We start from the raw sequence: 19,110 nt of genomic DNA, 5'->3' as shown, positions 1-19,110 counted from the left end.
GCCTTTAAACGTCGTTCCCACTCACAGAATCCAGAGGTCCTTGGAGAAATGCCTGGTTCCATGTCTGGGATGGGAAACGTACTTGGTGAGTCTAGAGGATCTTGTGCCAGAAAGCCAGGGACATATCAAAGGCTAACTGGTCATTTCAAAAGGACATAGGAACCTGGCTTAAGGGTTCCCATTGGCCAGAGACGAGATAATTGACTACAATGAATATGCAAGAAATCCATGAGTTATAATGATGTTAAACCAGTAAAAGGGCCATCATCTCACTCCTGCTTTGTTGCTGTGTTGCTGCCAGAGGAGCGTCTTAAAGACTATTTTGAATCACAGTGGAGAATATTCATTTGATTATGTAAATTATAGCAAAGAGTCAGGATACAAATGCCATTTAGAGTTCATGGTCTTTCTCCCCATCCTCTCGCCTTTACAATGGCCTGGAGTCTGACCTCAGATTGACTCTTACTGTGACACGAAATGCATTCTTTTCATCCCTATTTACCAGCATCATGTCCTCAGCAGAGCTGAAATCTGCCTGCTGGGAGTCCAAAGACCGGGGTTCTAGTCCGAGCTCTTCCTCCTGCTCCCTCCACAGCCTTCAGTCTCTGTTGCTCTCTGTGCCTCAGATTCCTCAGCTCTCAAACGAGGAGAACGATCCCTGTTCGCCCTTCAAAACCATGACGAACCATCGCTGGCCTCTGAGATGACTTCTGCCTGTTGAGACAGTGGATTTTCAGTGTTTCCCCCATTAATACATTCTTAAATAGGCATGTTTACAAAATTCCATTGGAGATTGGAATCGTTTTAGCTATACCTAGAAAAATAAATATTGCCAGTTCATTGCCACAGGTTGGATGGAGAAGTAAAAGGCTTTGTCTTTCTGTTTCTTTCAGCCATGGAATTCCATGAACACTTGCACAGCATAGGCACCAAAGAAGGTCTGAAGGAGCGAAAACTACAGAAAGCAGTGGAGAGCTTTACCTGGAATATCACCATCTTAAAGGTATCCTGCCGAATTGCTTCTGATGCTAGCGATTTTGCCGTCTTTTTCAGCCTGTTTCTTCCTGTCGGGATAACATATCCTGCAGTGTACATCATCAGCTCTTGAGGTTAGAGAGTGGTCACAGAAATCTGTGAGAACTCTGCCCTCCAGAGTCTGCAGGCACAATAGCTGGGCGGGGGGATAACTGGGTGGCAGGGGGTGGGGATAGCTGGGTGGGGGGGCTTGGAGGGAGAACAGGGGACTTTGATGGTTGGCACATGGTAGATTCTGGTGGGATGGGAAACGACCTTGCATTCCCTCCTTGAAGCATTGTAGAGTTCATAAATGCCGGCTGCTACATGTGAAATAGAAAATATTGATTACCGGGGAATGATTGGGAATTTAAAGATTCTAGTTACTCAGATTTCATTTAACACTTTAAAGTAGAATGATTAATAGGATCCCAGGATAAAATAGAAAAGAATTGTGTGGGACATAATCAAAAGAAATAGGTAAAGGAATTCCCATTTGAAAGAAATTTTCCTTCAAGGGAAAAGTCATCTGTACCTATCTGTTTCTTTGTTTTTCTGTTGCTCTCGCGCTTGCTTGTGCGCTCTCTCTCTCCCGCTACCGCCCTGCCGCCTCCCTCCTTCCCTTCTTCTCTCCTTTCTTTCCATCTATCTATCTATCTCAGCATGACCACTTAAAAAAATTAACTTTTATTATAAAAGTAATATTTTCCTTGTGGAAAATGTCAAAATAGCATAACTAAAGGTAACCCTAGTCCCACCCTCCAGAGACAACCACTGTTGACCTTTTGCTGTGCTTTCTCCCTGTCTTCTTCTCTATGCTGGGTTTTATTTTTTTTGTATTTTATTTTTTTCTCTTTAAAGATTGCCACCTAGGCTAACAACTGTTGCCAATCTTTTTTTTTTTTTTCCTGCTTTATCTCCCCAAACCCCCACCCCGTACATAGTTGTATATCTTAGTTGCAGGTCCTTCTAGTGTGGCATGTGGGACGCCACCTCAACGTGGCCTGACGAGCGGTGCCATGTCTGCGCCCAGGATCCGAACCCTGGGCTGCCGCAGCGGAGCACGTGAACTTAACCACTTGGCCACAGAACCAGCCCCTATGCTGGGTTTTAAAATAGTACTACATATGTACTTTGAAACTGTCTTGAGTTGCGTCTCAATGATCCTTACTTTTCTTCATCTCGGTGTTTGGGAAGTTGAATAATAATAACAGAGAAACATTATTTCACTCCAGATCTTGGACAGCAAAACGTAAAATTGCTCTCTCGTATTCACCCTCCAGACTTTCTCCTCGGGTGAGTTCAAAACTGTGAAGACAAAATCACAGCTGCCTCTTGTAATTTCTCTGTTCCCCTTCAAGTTCAGAGTCCCATCCCCACAGCTGACAACAGTTTTCTGATTCGATTTAATAAAATCACCCTTCCAAAGCTAGCCAGCTTGTGTTTTCTCATGTTAAACCCCTACTCATTTTTAGAATTAAAATCATTTTCTTAACTTCTTCAAACACTTCCCTTCCTACACATGTACTTTTTGTAATCTCTAGATCTCCTGCTTGGTATTTAGCTCAGATTGTTTGCAGTTCACTAAACAGCAGATATAAGAATTTACAATGAAAAAGAATTTGGCTTTACAACTTGCTGACTCCCTCCCGACCAGAGGTGGAAGGGACGCTACAAATTTCCTGCAAACCTCAGGAAAGAATAGTGCAATTGTTTTTGTCCCTGTGATAGGAACAAATGTTCATTTGGCTTTTATTTTATTATGGACAAAAATGGACTTAGGGACCAAACTTTCATCTGTCAGCTATCCTTGCTACTCATTGTGGTCTGGGAACCAGCAGCCTGGACATCACCTGGAAGCTTGTTTGAAATGCAGCCTCCAGGCCCCACCCCAGACCTGCTGAATCAGAACCTGCATTTTTTACAAGATCCCAGGGGATTCTTATGCACATGGAAGTTTGAGAAGCACTGGGCCAAAAGCCATGAAAATGGGAGCCTGGCGCCCATATTGATGAAAACCAGCTGACATAAAGTGATGGACCAGAGTTTAGAAATAAGTAATTGAACCAAATAGCTACACTTAGGAGACCTATTTTCTTTTGAATTACGTCCAGGAGAGAGAACTAACACCTCAGACTTATGTCCATATGGAAACAAATGTATAGGACAGGATAATCGATCTTTTTAAAATTTCCAGGGTAACATTTGCCTCAGATGGTGTTTGAGTATGGTAGAACCTGAGCGAGGAACAGGGAAGAGTTGGAGAGATGTGTGTGCCATTTTTGTATACAAGAAGTGCTTTTTTCACTACTGTGTATTTCACAGGTTTAAACTTCCTTTAGAAGAATCAGTGCCCCCCGAGTCTTGGACGTGAGCGTGGGTCTGAGTCGAGCCCCCAGCCTTTTCCTGACGGCATGGGATCCTTGAGTCTTCTCACCACTGCTTCTTTGTGGAGCTTGGAGTGGGGGCAGCCCTCCAGGGCTGTGTGTGGTGTGGGGCAGGCAGCAGGTGCCCTGCTAGTGGGCGCAGAGGCTTGGGGAGGTTTCAGACGACGCTTGGTATGGAGAGAGGAGGCAGAGGACAGGAAGGTGTGCCGAGGGAGCCCTGGAGCTGAGCTTCTGGAGCACCCCAGGTGCTTAAAATACAGTCTCCTGAGCCCCACCCCAGACCTCCTGTTCCAGGGGTGGAACACGAGAATCTGCTTAACACGTTCCTCAGGGGATTCTGAGGCACCTTAAAAAATCGAGTACCACCGCTCTGGAATCAAATCAAAGATATCATTCCTTATGTATCACCCCACTCATGTGAACGAGAAAGGAGGCAGGGTGACCAGTCACCCCAGGACGTGGGGCTTTCAGTGTGAGAACTGGGACAGTCCCAAGCAAACCAGGGATGACTGGCTATCCCCAGAGGAGGGACCCTGCCGTAAACTCCTTTAATCTAAGGATGTGCATCCAGTTTTTCTGAATCTTTTCTTGCTTTGTTTGGTTTTTCAATTTTTAAGACTTGCTGTAAAATACAGAACTGAACAAAGAAGAAATGTCATCCATGATCACCACACCCAGAATGATTCACTGCTAACATCTTGGCATATTTGCTTCCAGTCTTTTTTTTTCTGTGAATAAAAATCATTCATTTGTTTTTGTAAATGCATCTTCATTATAAAGAACTTTTTTAATGTAGAAAAGATAAAAGTTTTTAAATGACCTTGGATCCTCCCTCTGAGAAATTACTGTTAATAAATGTAGGTGACCTTATTCCAGGAACCTTCTATATGCATATGGATGGATGGATGGATGGATGGATGGATGGATGGATGGAGGTACATTTTATTGATTCTGAGTCATTCCGTTTTTTCGTATTTTTGAAATTGGTATCTATCTTATAATTAATGGCATCTTTGCATAGTATCCTGGTTAAATTGGCAGTGATTTTTCTCTCTTAGTTGTATATAAAATAGTGGTACATCTCACAAGCTTTAGTGTCTCAGATATCACGAAATAACGTATGTCAGTAGATAGAATCCTACTATAATTGTTCTTTTTAATTTTTTAAAAAGTACTCAATTTCACTTTGCTTAACAGAAGAAAAGTAAACCATAAAGAAGCTATTTAGCAATTCATTTAAATTGCTGAACAATTTTTACTGTAAGCAGTATTTCCTATAAAATCTCTCTGAGGTTAAGAAAAGAGATTATGGAAAATGTTAATAGGAGTCATTTTGTTGGGTTTTGTTTTTAAAGCTACGCATTTCAATTAGAAGCTTTGTTGGTTGCCTTTATGCTATGAAAGTTGAGAATGTTAGCACTCTCTAATATTGCTGGATGGGGAGTTAAGCATATTGTTTTTTTTTCCATTGTCTTAAATAGTCCCATTTGTTCCCAAGACTATAATTCCCATATTGCTTGGTATGAGTTCAATATTTAAATTGGTTCACTGTTACCACCAGTCCAAGAAGTCACCCACACTTTTCTGTAGGCTGAGGGAATGGCAGAGAGAAGAGAAATCTCCGCTGGGGTTGTAGGAGCCTTTGTTTGGATACTTGGACCCAGCTTTCTCAGCATCTGTCAATGACCTATTCTAGGGTTTCTGTTGCGTAACTGGGGAGAGAGTGTAACCCTTTCCCGCAGGCTTCTGATTGCTGCTTTAATTCAGAAGCCAACCCTCAAGACCTCATTCCCATTAGCATCATTCTCTCTTTTCTTTTGGTCAACTTTATTGAGGTATAATTTACATAAAATAAAATTCACCAGTTTTAACTGCACAATTCAATGAAATTTGACAAATGTATACAGTCATGCAACCCCTCCACAATGCTGATAGAGCATTTCCCTCACCCCAGAAGTTCCCTCATGCCCCTTTGTAGTGAACTCCCCCACCTTGCCGACCACTGAGGTGGTTTCTATCTCTGCAGTTTCATGTGTTCCAGAATGTCATATAAATGGACTGGTATGTATAGTACATGGTCTTTGGGCCTGGCCTCTTTCCTTTACCATACTGCTTTTGAGATTCATCTGGTCGATGTGTTTCAGTGATCCATTCCTTTTTGTGATGAATAGTACTCTATTTCATGGATGTACCACACTTTGTTGGTACATTCACCAGTTGATGGACATTTGGATTGTTTCCAGTTTTTAGAAATTATGAGTAACACTGCAGTGAACCGTCACATACATGTGAGTCTTTGTGTGAACATACGTGTTTCTTTTTCTTGGGTAAATACCTATGAGTGGAATTGCTGGGTCATAGGGTAAGAGTGTCAGCCTTGATAAGAAATTGCTGAACTGCTTTACAAACTATTCCACATCCCCCGTGGCGTTATAAGAGTTCCAGTTACTCCACAACCTTGTCAACATTTGCTCTTGTCCGTTTAGCAGGTGTAGTAGTAAGTGTATAGAGGTTGAGTATCTTTTTGTTTTGGAGTTTTTTTGTTTTTTCTTTTTGTTTGGCTTTTTAAAAAAATTACGATGGGCCTTGGTGTAGTTTTCTTCATGTTTCTTCTGCTTACCATTTGTTGAAATTCTTGGATATGTAGGTTTATAGTTTTCATCAAATTTGCAAAATTTTCTGCCATTATTTCTGTTAAGCAATTCTCTGTCTTACCCTTTCTCTCCTCCCCTTCTGCAACTCCAATTATACATACATACTGCTGGATATTATTCCACAAGTCACAGATGCACTACTCCTTTGTTTTTAGGTCCTTTTTCTATGTCATTTTTAAAATTTTTCATACTTTCCATTGTTGTGTCTTCAAGCAATGTTGCTATATCTTCCACAGCATCTAATCTACCATTAATCCTATGCAGTGTATTTTTTATTTCCAATTTCCCACTCTTCTCCTCTTTGTGCTCATCATATCCTTTCCCTTCTTGAACATACCTAACACATTTACAATAGCTGTTTCAGAGCTCCCTGCCCCACCACTCCACCCCTCACTTTCTAGCCACCCTGGCCTCCCTCAACTCCAAACTCTTGTCTCCTCAGCTTGGTGGGGCCCTTGGGCTCTGCTTGGGTTCCACCGCCCTGCACTGCAGCCTGCAGTCTCTCCAGGCAGTGAGTTGGACCTCGTGGTGCCTCCCTTCTCTCAGGGATCTGTCTTGCCCTGTCTGAAGGTCATTGTTTTACATATTGTGTCTGGTTTTCTAGTTGTGTGTCAGCCCCATTCCTACCTTTCCTGTGTTACCTCTCTCTTCCCACACTCTCTCCCATAACCTCTCTGCTCCATCAAACAGGGAAAGAGAGAAAGGCGCTCACTTAGTTTGCATCTCTTCAGTTGGGTTGGCTCTTAGCATTTTCAGGATTTGTATGAATTGCTAGTATGAATTCTGTGAGTTTTAGAAGTTTGTTAAATTATGTTGTACTCTTTTCTTTGTTTGGCTGCTGTTTGTGGGTTTTTGTTTTTGTTTTTGCCAATTTTACTCTTTTTGCTCATTTCGTCAGGAATGTGGGAAGGACATTCTGTAACGCATTTTCAACCCACCAGCTTAATCAAGAAGTTACTCTCCCTTTGTTTTCCATTTGCTAAAATATTCACTGTGCTGCTGATAATTTTCACTGTTTCTCTTTATTACCATTCCTAAAATGGTAGAATTTCATAGTAGCAGAGTCCTGTTTTAATTGGTCTGTTTTGGTTATACGGAACACGAACTCAGGCTAGCTGACAGGCTGGGGGGTGAGAGATGCCAGCTTACACAGGGATTGTCAGGGGGCAGGGGTCTTGGGGAACTCAGAGACTAGGAACTGCAATCCAGTCTCACAGACTGGGAAGCCGACAGGAGCCCAGCAGCACCCCAGGTAGCTCTCCTCTCTGTGGGCCCGTGGTCATTGGCTCCATTCTTCACCCTCTGCCATGGCTCCTCCCGCTCACCCATAGTTTCTGCTGCTTTTTAACCTGGTCTTGCCTTGGTCTGACCCTGGCTGTATCTTAAAGTTTTTATCACCAGTGCTCAATCTATTCGTATTTCCTAGTTCAAATTCCAAAGAGGGGAAATCTGATTGGCTCAGCCGTTCCTGTTAGCTCAGACCAGCGATCGTGAAGTCATAAGCCTTCTCTTGTGTTGAGTCTCCTTGGGTTGGATTCTCTCCCTGCTTCAGTCCACTGTGTCCAGGAAGGTACTGTCACACAGCACAAAATATTGCCACCTTAACTGGCTGTTTCAGTTATCTAGTGCTGTATAAGAAACTGTGCCAAAACTAGTGGCTTGAAACAATGACTTCTTATTTCTTATAATACTGTGGGCTAGCTGGGCTTGGCCAGATGGTTTTCCACTCCATGTGGTGTTGACTAGGATCATTCCTAAGGCTCAATTCAGCTGGGACCTCAGCTTGGCCTGTAACATCCAAAAAGGCTTCACTCACATGACTAGCATCTCATCTGGGGCTGCTGGAATGGCTGGGACTCTCTCTTCTCTCTCTCTCTCTCTCCCTCTCCCTCTCCCCCTCCCCCTCCCCCTCCCTCCTCCTCTCCCTCTCCCTCTCCCTCTCTCCCTCCCTCTCTCCCTCCTCCTCTCTCTGTCTCTCCCTCTCCCTCTCTCCCTCTCCCTCTCCCCTCTCTCCCTCTCTCCTCTCTCTCTCCTCTCTCTCTCCTCTCTCCCCCTGTCCCTCCCTCTCTCCCTCTCCCCTCTCTCTCTTCTCTCTCTCTTCTCTCTCTCTCTCTCTCTCTCTCTCTCTCACCCCCCTCTCTCTCTCCTTTCTCTCCCTCCCTCCCTCCCCCGACATGGTGCATTATCATTCAGTAGTCCAGTCCAAGCTTCTTTATATGGCTGCTGGATCCTAAGTAAGCAAAAGCAGAAGCTGCCAGGTTTCTTAAGGCCTAGAGCTAGAATTAGCACAGTGTCACTTCCTCCAAGTTTAATTGATCAAAGCAAATCAAGGCCAGTTCAGATTCCAGGGAAGGGAAAAATGGACCCCACCTCTTAATGGATGGGGCAGCGTGTCTGGACAGGGATGAAGGAATTGTTGGTGGCCATCTTTGCAGATAATCTACCACAGTGGCAGAATCTGTGAATGAAGCAGTTTCCCCTAGAGGGATGTGGGGCATTGTGAGGCTTGGCCTCACAAGTCAGCAAAGTCATCAAATCCAACTTCCTGCTGCTTCTGCTGGGTTGCCAGCCCACTCCATTGTCATGCAGTTGTGTTATGTTCTGTCGTACAACACATATTGTTTGACCTCTCTGTACCTTCACTTCTACCCCCTGGTTACAGTAATGCCCTCAAAGCAGCGCAGAATCGTTCTGTTCCGTCTCTGTCAACAGCCCTTCCTATGCTTGGGCACCATCGTATCTTCTCCCAGACATCCCCGATTCAGATCAGGCTCACTCAACCCCTTTTGCAGACTCTAGGATGAGATGGCTCCTGGCCCCCTCCCCATCTGGTCCCTCGCTCTTCTGAAGGCTCTAGTTTGACAGTGTCCTTCATAAGATGGAATGACCAGAATTATCCCACACTTCAGACGCAGAGTGAGACCTGTTGGTCTGACTTTGCTCATAGACTTGAATTTATCTTCCTGTTAATAGACCAAAATTATGTTGGATTTTATAGCACCTGCGTCATATCATAGACTTAAATGAAGCTTATTACCACCCAGGATGTTTTCCGGATAAATTGCTGCCCAACCAGCTCTCCCCTTCTGTGCCACTCCTCCCTCAGAAATAAGGCTAAAAGCTAAACCCTGAAAGGAATTAGAGATTTGTTCTCTTTAGGAACATAAGACTTCTGCCAAAAGTAAATAATTAAGCCAGATAGTTTTTGCACCTCGTAAGATATTAATCTTGATTTTCTTTGTTTTCACCTGAGGTGAAGTGCTTGTCTGGAAGACCTGAAGGCTAGCATTTGTTTCCTTCCAAGAATTGCTATAGTAATCTATGTGTAGCTCAGTTTCTTTGTTGATGCTAATATCCTTTAGTTATTTTATTTATTATAGATGAATGTATTATTTTGCCTGTTTTCCTGAAAAGCTGTAATTGACTGAAAGCCATTTCTCCGTTTTGTGTGTGAAAACTCAGAATGGCTCAGAAAATCAAACTGCAATAGTGTTTGTCATTAGGCTGGCTGTGCTTTCTGATCCATTTAAAACACAGTAAAACTTCAGACATTTGGGTCCCACTAACGTGGAATTTGTGATTACTCAGCTAACATATAGTTATACAAAAGGCATGCTTAAAAGATCAGTAATATGAAGGAAGTGCTGATGCATGTACTGTTTTCAGGAGCTTTCAAATCATGATCTTGGCCCGCCTGTCTCTCAGCAGCCCCCAGCTCTGCACTTCCTCTCCGTGCAGTGGGGCCACACTCTCCTCCCCTCAGGCCCTGCTCCCTCTCCCTCTCTTGACCTCCTACCATCTGTGCTTAGGTCTGGCTCACTTCCAGGCTGGGGATGCTGATGGCTGCTCCTAAAACCCTCACCCCACCTCTGGCGAGCCCCCTCTCCCACTGCAGGGGCCGGCTCTCACTCCCAGGGTGAAATTTAGCCCTTCTCACGGCCAGGTCTGTAACGGAGGAAGATGTAGTCACAGTCAGAACTTAGATGTGTTTGTGATGTAGAAACTACACTACTAACCCGTGGTGAGGACCCTAAGGCGTCATCTGTTGGCGCCGTGGCGTCATGTGTGGAAGGCGGCGTCCTCCACAGCCCCTGGGCCGGCTGACATCCGTCCCTGATCTTCTGGTCAAGGCCCAGCTCAGACGCCAGCTCCTCCATGGGGCTGCCCAGGAGCCCCCCACCCTCTCCATCTTTGTTGAATGAAGCATAAAATTATTTCTGAGATGAAAGGCATTCGTTCTGAATTTAAATTAAATTGAATCTTATGTTTAAATTTTTAAATTATTAACTTTTGTACAAACCTTTAAGTATAACCATTGTTAAAGTGGAGAATAACTGTAAATGTGATGAAATAGCCAAAATAGAGGCAAAAAGTTGGGGGCATCAAGACTCGAGGGTAGTCCTCAGGTCAGTCCACCGTCCTTGCCTAACGAAGACACCGCATGGTACAACTGAGATGTCTCTTTGGATTAAGAGAAGAATCAAGGGTTAGGAGCCATGTTCACAGTGCTCTTCCCACTCTCACAGACCCCGGAAGCCACCTGGTCAGTGCCCCTGAACCCACTGCGGGGGAGGCGGAGGAGAGGGGAGCAGTCCTCCTGCTGCCAGGAGACTAGCATGTTTGCACCTCACACTCCACTCCCTTCAAACCTGTGAACGCACATTGGCAATATGCTGAGGGCACTTTGCTTTAAAGTGTTTCATGTAACGTGCGGGGCTCCACTCTCTATAGTGTGGGCCCTATGGTTTAGTTGATCCAAGAAGAAAACAAAACCCACACACAGAAAGCAAGCCGTGGGGGTTAAGGGTAATTTCCTGTGCAGCCTCTGCCTCGGGAGAGGCCCTTAGTCCTCTAGACTCAGTTTCCTCGTCTATAAAATGGGGATAGTAATCTCACCTTTCTCACAAACTTGAGAGACTCTCAAGAGACCATCTTTGTAAAGGGCTTAATGCAGCACGACACATACTAGTCACTCAGTAAATGGTGACCACTGTTCCCAGAAGTCTTTGCTGGTGCACCTTCTTACACATCTAATTTTGGACATATTGTAGGCTCTGTGTTTTCAAATTTAGGACTATAATTACATTCACAGTCCTTCTGTGCCAATTTGAATTGTGATTGTAAGAAATAGAACATATTAAGTAGTTTCCATAGCACTCTTAAAGGAGGTTTGTGCATTTGGCCTGTGATTCTGAGTACTTACGGAATATTAGGTTGAAATATATTTAGTTTCTATATGAGTCTCGCATCACCCAAAACAGTGACTAACCACAAAATATTTACTTAAAGGTACCATGTTTATGATCACATACTATTAATATGCCTGATAAATAACCAGTGAAGAAACTAACTTCCTGTCTACTTGGCTTTTGTTTCGTAGTCATGAGATTATGTTAGGGTTTTTACAGGTTCAAGTCTCTGGTTTTCGTTGCAGAAAACGCTCAGATAGCAGAGGAACCCTAGACCCAGTGCCGTCATCTCAGAGTGACACTGAGGGTACCTGAGGCCTCTTGGAGACTTGCAGGTGACAGGAAAGATGAGGACACATGCTTGTGGGTTGGTGTTAGGCTCACTCAGGGCAACAGTTTATCTTCCTGCTGGGCCTGGGTGCTCTCCAGGCATCTGCTACCTTTCCTGTATCCCAGAGTCAGTCTCATCTCCTGGGGGAGCAGAAGGTATCAGAAAGGTGCCTAAAGTCTGCTGTGTTCCTCTCTATTGTCCCGAGTAGATAAGGAAGCCAGGAAGGAGGCAGCCTAGTCCACACGCCTCCAAGTGAACCTTTTCGAGTTGGGATCTTTGGCCCCAGAAAAACCCAAAAGTCAGTACGGGCCCCAGACATGCTGACGTCAAACCACAAACAGGTAATTTACATTCCTGTTTGCACTAAAACAAAAAGTATTTGACTACTTCTGTGCCTCCTTCAGAATCTCAAAATGGTGTGAGTATCCTCCTCTTTCTTCTCCTTCCCACTGCATGTAACTTGGAAGAAAAGTGTCTGCTGGCCCCCAGGGAACAGCAGGTGGCTGTATTTGCTCTCTGGCTCTCAGCCATGCAGCCACTGCACAGGTTGGTGGCAAAGGTCGGGGCCGTCTTTGTGGCCACACTGGGTCACTCACCTCAGAAGTAAGGCAACTCTGTTTTTCTCTAATAGACACTTTGATGAGAAAGCTTTGAAAAGATTAACTGAAGTATAGAATCCCTATTGTTTTAGCTCTAGGTCTAAATAAAAGCAGTGAATTGTGACTGCTAATTTTGGTTTCAAAAACTATGTAGCACTAACAGGTGTGCCTTGAAATATTTTTAATATATTAAAAACTAGGATGTCTTTTGTGGTCAGACAGAAAGTTCAGTGATTAGCCAAGTGTTGAGTGTGGCTGGGGTTCTGGCTCTGCATTTGGCCCTGCCATCACTCCTTTCCCGGCTGCTCCAGCCTCTGATCCAATCCCAGGTGAGCCGCAGGCAGAGCCAGAGGAGTACATCCTGCCAGACTCTCAGCAAGAGCCACTGGCATCCAGCCCTGCCCGTAGCAACATCTTTTAAAGATTATTTTCTGAGTCTAAGTAAAAACCTTAAATATTTTGACCTAAGATTGTTATAAATCTTTCAAGATAAAAATCAAATAGGGTAAGTTATGAAATTCAAAACGAAATATGTGAAACCAAATAGGGTTTGAGTTTCTCAACTGAACGTTGCAAAGCCCGTTTCGTGGGAGTCTTCAAAACCAGACACCCTGTGTCAGTGGGCGGCAGCATCTTAAATAGCCTTTGCTCTTTTGAAGCCTTTTGAAGCAATGAGATGTGAACACTGCTACAGCCAACACCATCACCCCTTTCAGAATTATTCTTTACTCACGCTAAATGCCAGAACTCCAAGACGTGGCAGACATGTAGTTTTAAATACATAAAACAAAATTAAAGTGACGTGGACAAAGTGTGGCCGCTCCCCAAAGTTTGGTTCTTTGTGTGTCACCTGCATGATGGCTGAAGGCCTGGTCTGTGCAAGATGCCATATGACTTGTCTGACTTGGGAAACATGAGATTCAATCAGGTAAAGAACTCTGTTATCTGTCATCTCAGTGGATGTAGAAAAAGCACTTGACAAAATCCAACAACCATTCATGATGAAAACTCTCAGCAAACTAGGAATAGAGAAGAACTTCTTCAACTTGATAGAGAACATCTACAAAAAACTAGAGCTAACATCAGACTTGTGGTGAAAAACTCAAAGCTTTCCTGCTAGGATCTGGAAGAAGGCAAGGATGTCTCCTGTCAACACGCTTTTCAAACTGTACTGGAAGTCCTCGCTAATGCAATAGGAGAGGAAAAGGAAATAAAAAGTTTACAGATGGGAAGAAAGAAATAAAACTGTCTTTGTTCACAGATGGACATGATCAACTATATAGAAATTCCAAAAGAATTAGCAAAAAACTCCCAGAGCTAATACGCAATCATACCCAGTTTGCAGGATACAAGGTTAATATACAAAAGTCAATTGCTTTCCTATACACCAACAATGAACAAGTGGAATTTGAAATTAACAACACAATACCATTTATGTTAGCACTCCCAAAAATGAAGTACTTAGATATGAATCCAACAAAATGTGTACAAGATCTATATGAGGAAAACTATGAAACTGTGAGGAAAGATGCCAAAGAACTAAATAAATGGGGGAATATTTCATGTTCATGAATAGGAAAACTCAATATTTTCAAAATATCATTTCTTTCCAATTTGATATGTAGATTTGATGAAACCCCAATCAAAATCCCAGCAAGTCATATTGACAAACTGATTCTAAAGCTCCGAGGGAGATGCAAAAGACCCGGAACAGCCACCGCAAGATTGAAGGAGAGCAAAGTCAGAGAACTGACACCACCTGCCTTCAAGATTTACTGTAAAGCTACAGCAATCAAGACAGTGTGGTATTGAGGAAAGAACAGGTAAATAGATCAACGGAACAGAATCGAGAGCCCAGAAATACATCCACAGGTCAACTGATCTTCGACAAAGGAGCAAAACCAATACAATGGAGCAAATACAATGGAGCTTTTTCAACAAACTGAGCTGGAACAACTGGACCTCTACATGCAAAAAAATGAATCTAGACACAGAACCTCCACCCTTCGTAAAAATTAACTCAAAACAGATCATAGGGGCCAGCCCCGTGGCCCACTGGTTAAGTTCAGGTGCTCCACTTTGGCGCCCAGGGTTTCGCTGGTTCAGATCCTGGGTGCAGACATGGCACTGTTCATTAGGCCATGCCGAGGCAGTGTCCCACATGCCACAACTAAAATATACAACTATGTACTGAGGGGATTTGGGGAGAAAAATCAGAAAGAAAAAAAAAAGATTGGCCACAGTTGTTAGCTTGGGTGCCAATCTTTAAAAACGAAAAAACAAACAAACAAAAAACAGATCATAGACCTAAATGTAAAATGCAAAACCATGGAACTCCTAGAAGATGACGTAGGAGAAAACCTAGATGACCTTGGGTATGGCAGTGACTTTTTAGATACAGCACCAAAGGCACATGATTCATGAAAGAAAGAATTCATAAGTTGGACTTCAATACAATTAAAAACTTTTGCTCTGCAAAGGACAAGGCAAGAGAATAAGAAGACAAGCCACACACTGGGAGAAAATTTCTGCAAAAGGCACATCTGATAATGGGGTGTTATCTAAAATATACAAAGAACTCTTAAAACTCAACAATAAGAACATGAACAACCTGATTAAAAAGGGGCCAGCCCAGAGGTGTAGTGGTTAAGTTCATGTGCTCCCTTTCTTCAGCCCGGGGTTCGCAAGTTCAGATCCTGGGCGTGGACCTACACACCACGCATCAGGCCATGCTGTGACAGTGTCCCAGATACAAAGTAGAGGAAGATTGGCACAGATGTTAGCTCAGGGCCACTCTTCCTCACCGCCCCCCACCCCAAGAAAAGGGACAAAAGATCTGAGCAGACATTTCACCAAAGAAGTTATGCAGATTTCAAGTAAACATGAAAAGACGTTCAACATCAAATGTCATTAGAGAATTGCAAATTAAAACAACAAGTAGATACCAGTACGCACCTGTTGAAACGTCCAAAACCTGGAACACTGTCGACACTGAGAATGTGGAACAATAGGAACTCTCATCATTGCTGGTGGGAATGCAAAATGGTAGTCACTTCAGAAGACAGTTTAGCAGTTTCTTACAAAACTAAACATGCTCTTAAATCATATGATATGCCAATCGTGCTCCTACCAAATGAACTGAACTGAATCTACTAAATGAAGCGAAAACTCAGGTCCACACAAAATCCTGCATATGGGTGTTTATAGCAGCTTTATTCACAATTGCCCAAACTTGGAAGTAACCAAGATGTCCTTCAGTAGGTGAATGGATAAATAAACTGTGGTGCACCCAGACAATGATTATTCAATGCTAAAAGGAAATAAGCTATCAAGTCATAGAAGACGTGGAGAAACCTTAAATGCTAATGAAAGAAGCCAATCTGAAAAGGCCGCATACTGTATAATTCCAGTGATAATGACATTCTGGAAAGGGCGAAACTATGGAGTCAATAAAAAGATCAGTAGTTGTCAGAGATTAGAAGGAAGGAAAGGAGGAAATGGTGGAGCACAGAGGATTTTTAGGGCAGTGTAACTATTCTATATGATACTATAATGGTGGATGCTTGTCACTATACATTTGTCCAAACCCATAGAATGTACTAAACCAAGAGTAAACCCTAATGTGAACTGTGGACTTTGGGTGATAATGATGTGTCCGTGTAGGTTCATCAGTTGTAACAAGTGTACCACCACGGGTCAGGATGTCAACAGTGGAGGAGCTTGTGCCTGTGTGAGAACAGGTTATGGGGAACTTGCTGTATTTTTTTGCACACTTTTGCTGTGAACCTAAAACTGCTCTAAAAAATAAATTTGATTAATTAAAAAAATACTATTTGGAATTTTAAAGCTCACATGGAATATCTAGTTACAATGTATTAACCATGAAGGTATGTAGTCATTCTACATGCGAGGGCAAATAAACTCTTTAACAAGAAATTATATTCCTGGCACAATATGCTGTATTTATATACAAAGACCTCACAACTTGTAAAATTTCAATATATGAGTTCAGTGACTAGTAAGAATGAATAAAAATGAAACTCCTGCAGTTAAACTAAGCAGTGGGATATCTATTTATACTTACTAATTCAAGGTCTCTGTACAGAAGGAAAATCATAAGCGGTAAGTGGTAAGCTGCAGACCATTCTGTGGATTCAGGCCTCGTGGTGGCTTAAAATTGCATTACAATTTGGTCTCAGCAGCTGCTGGGCTTGGATTATAGTCCAGTCGCCTGCTGAGGTAAGTCCCTGCCCGTTAGCCTCTGCAGCTGGCCCCAAGCTTTTGTTGTGCAGGTGTACTTAAAGGGGATGCGCATTGGGAGGCACTTCAAAAAATAAAAAAAAGAATGTAAATATGGCAAGGAAAAGCCAAACCATGAAGGAGACATAAAGAGAATAAGAGAGTAAATTGAGAGCCTGAGGGAAGGAAAAAAAATAATAGGAGAATAAGAAAGAAAGAAAGGTCTTAAGTAGCCAGAAGAAGTCTAAGTAGACCGATCCATCAGTAGAAAGCAGGTTAATTATCGGAAGGAAAAATAGAACAAAAAGCAAAGTAGGGATGTTGGAATTTGTGACAGTGAAGCAGCACGGCACCTCATCTACCCAGTAAGCTTGAAATCGTTGGCTGATCCGTTAGCCCCGTGCTTCTCAAGCAGGGCCGGTTTCACCCCCAGGGCACGTTTGGCAATGTCTGCAGACTTTGGTTGTTACAACTCAGGGTGGTACTGGTATCTAGTGGGTAAAGGCCAGGGTACTCCTATATACCCTAAGATGCACAAGACAGACTGCCCGCCCCCCACCAAAAGAGTTCTCTGGCCAAAGTGTCAAGAATGATGAGGTTGACACACTCTGCATTGGCCCATCATCAGCTCAAATTCCAGACTCCCGATGACTGTGCTGCAGTCCGTCCCACTGTTGTCTGACACTTTATACGTGTTAGGTTGCATACATGTCAAGTTGATGGTCACACCCCATAAAAGAAATTAGAATTTGGCTAAGAGAGTTCATCCAGAGTAGAGAATCCTTTCCTTTATTCCTTCTTTTAGCAGGTGCTCAGTGAGGACCTGCTGTGTGCCTGTGATGCCAAACCTTGCTTCATTAGAGACGGAGAACAAATCGGGGTTGTCAGGGGCTCATGGTGGTGGAGGCGTAAGGGATGTGTGTGACTTTGGAGTCAGTACCAGAGATCTTTGTGATGGTAGACTAGCCCTTTGTGAGGATTGCAGTGGTGGTTACAGGAATCTCCACATGGGGTGAAGTGACAGAGCTGTACACACACAGTCCCACCATCGGTTTCCTGGTTTGGATATTGTACTAGAGTTGTGTAAGATATAACTGCTGGGGAACATTTGGGAAAGGGCACACGAGACCTCTCTGCACTATAGTCGCATCCTTCTGTGAATTTATACTTATTTCAGAATAAAAAGTTTTTAAAAAAAGCAAATCTTAAAAGGAAAAAAACAAGATTGGGCAAACAATTAGCGAAAGGTGTAATTTTAAACAGGATTGACAGGAATGGTCCACACACGCAGAACTCTATTCAGATTTATAAATGGAAAGAACTGAAAAGGCAACACACTCTTGCAGTATGGGGTTGAAAACAGGGAAGCCAAACACGGTTTTTATTAAAATTGACCTATTTGGATGCAGTGCCAATAAGAAATACATATGCCCTCTTGCAGCATCAAAATATTTCCATTTCACTGGAAGACCTATATTGTCAAACTGTCACAATAAGTCATGTCGAATCTAACACTGTTTAATTGCATGTTTTGTTACAGGGACAAGCGGATCTTTTGAAATATGCTAAGAACGAGACTTTGGAGAACTTGAAACAAATCCACTTTGCTGCTGTTTCATGCGGGCTGAATAAACCAGGCACAGAAAATGCCGACGGTCAGAAGCCACGCCGGAGCCTGGAAGTCATCCCCGAAAAAGCAAACGATGAAACTGGAGAATAAGGGAACTTTCTAGAAATCATTATGGAGTTTATAACTCTAGGACCAATTGTAGTCAAATGGGACATTTGCTTTGCACTCACTATTGAAAATAATATTTGGGATTTTAAAGCACAACTGGAATAGCTAATTACAGTCTATTAAAACTGTGAATGTATGTAGCAATCCTACGTGTGAAGGCAAATAAACTCTTTAACAAGAAATTATATTCCTGGCCAAAATATGCTATATTTGTATACAAAGACATCATAACTCAGTTCCAGCGTGAACAAGAGACTATTCACTCTAGTTCCATTGAAAAACAAACGTTTTCCTGGCTGAAAACAACTTGTTAAGATGGAAATGGATTGTATTGTCAAATTAGTATTTATTGGAGAAAAACCTAATCTACGCATTTTACTTAATGTGTGATTGCCAGAGTCTCTGGGTTATAGATGATTTTGGTGGCATGCCTGCTGAGCCATAATTTCTAAGGAGAATGTGCGTGGACAGACTCCCTGAATCCCCAGGGACCTTGGAGAGCCATCGCATACAAGAGGAACGTGCAATTGGACTGAAGCGCCCAGCCGAGGACACACACTGGGTCTACACATGATGTAAAAGCAGCCAATCTGGAAGCAACACATTGTAAATAATTTTTCATTGTATGAAGTAGTGTTCACATTAAAAAGATGTTTTATGATATTTCTCCAACAGCAGTACATGCATTTAATGAAAGTTTAACTTAAAATTTCTACTTCAAAATATTCTACCCTTAAGAATAGCCAATTATTTCTTGAACAGCTTAGTCAAAATTAAGTTGCTTGTCCGGCTTTACAGTTTTGCTTTTGGTAAGGTGTCCACACCTTTACGTAATGGCAGCTGATGGTAACGTGAACCCAGACACGCCTTTTTGCTTCTCGGCTCGCCCTGTGGCGGTGCACCTTCAGACAGGGCACCCACTGAGTCAGAGGCAGCTGGAGGGGCTGAAGCAGATGCAG

General features: G+C 43.0%; 1 protein-coding gene across 4 annotated transcripts in view; it reads left to right on the top strand.

Moving 5' to 3' along the window:
• The window catches only part of PLCL2 (phospholipase C like 2), a 181,161-nt gene extending 162,338 nt beyond the window's left edge, over positions 1-18,823 (top strand). For 2 of the 4 annotated variants that reach the window (XM_044754182.2, XM_014842164.3), the window contains exons 6-7: positions 894-1,003; positions 17,954-18,823. In XM_044754182.2, coding sequence (XP_044610117.1) covers positions 894-1,003; positions 17,954-18,133 — 290 coding nt within the window. In that variant the 3' untranslated portion in view covers positions 18,134-18,823. Of the gene's footprint in view, positions 1-893; positions 1,004-2,249; positions 2,311-17,953 lie in introns of all 4 variants that reach the window. The other 2 variants (XM_044754183.2, XR_001398233.3) reach the window with 2 other exon arrangements.
• The last annotated feature ends 287 nt before the right edge of the window (positions 18,824-19,110 follow it).

This window comes from Equus asinus, chromosome 21 (genome assembly GCF_041296235.1).
Source record: "Equus asinus isolate D_3611 breed Donkey chromosome 21, EquAss-T2T_v2, whole genome shotgun sequence".
NCBI classification, from domain to species: Eukaryota; Metazoa; Chordata; class Mammalia; order Perissodactyla; family Equidae; genus Equus; species Equus asinus.
The sequence above is the reverse complement of the archived record's forward strand: the minus strand, read 5'-3'. Positions and strand labels throughout refer to the sequence as shown.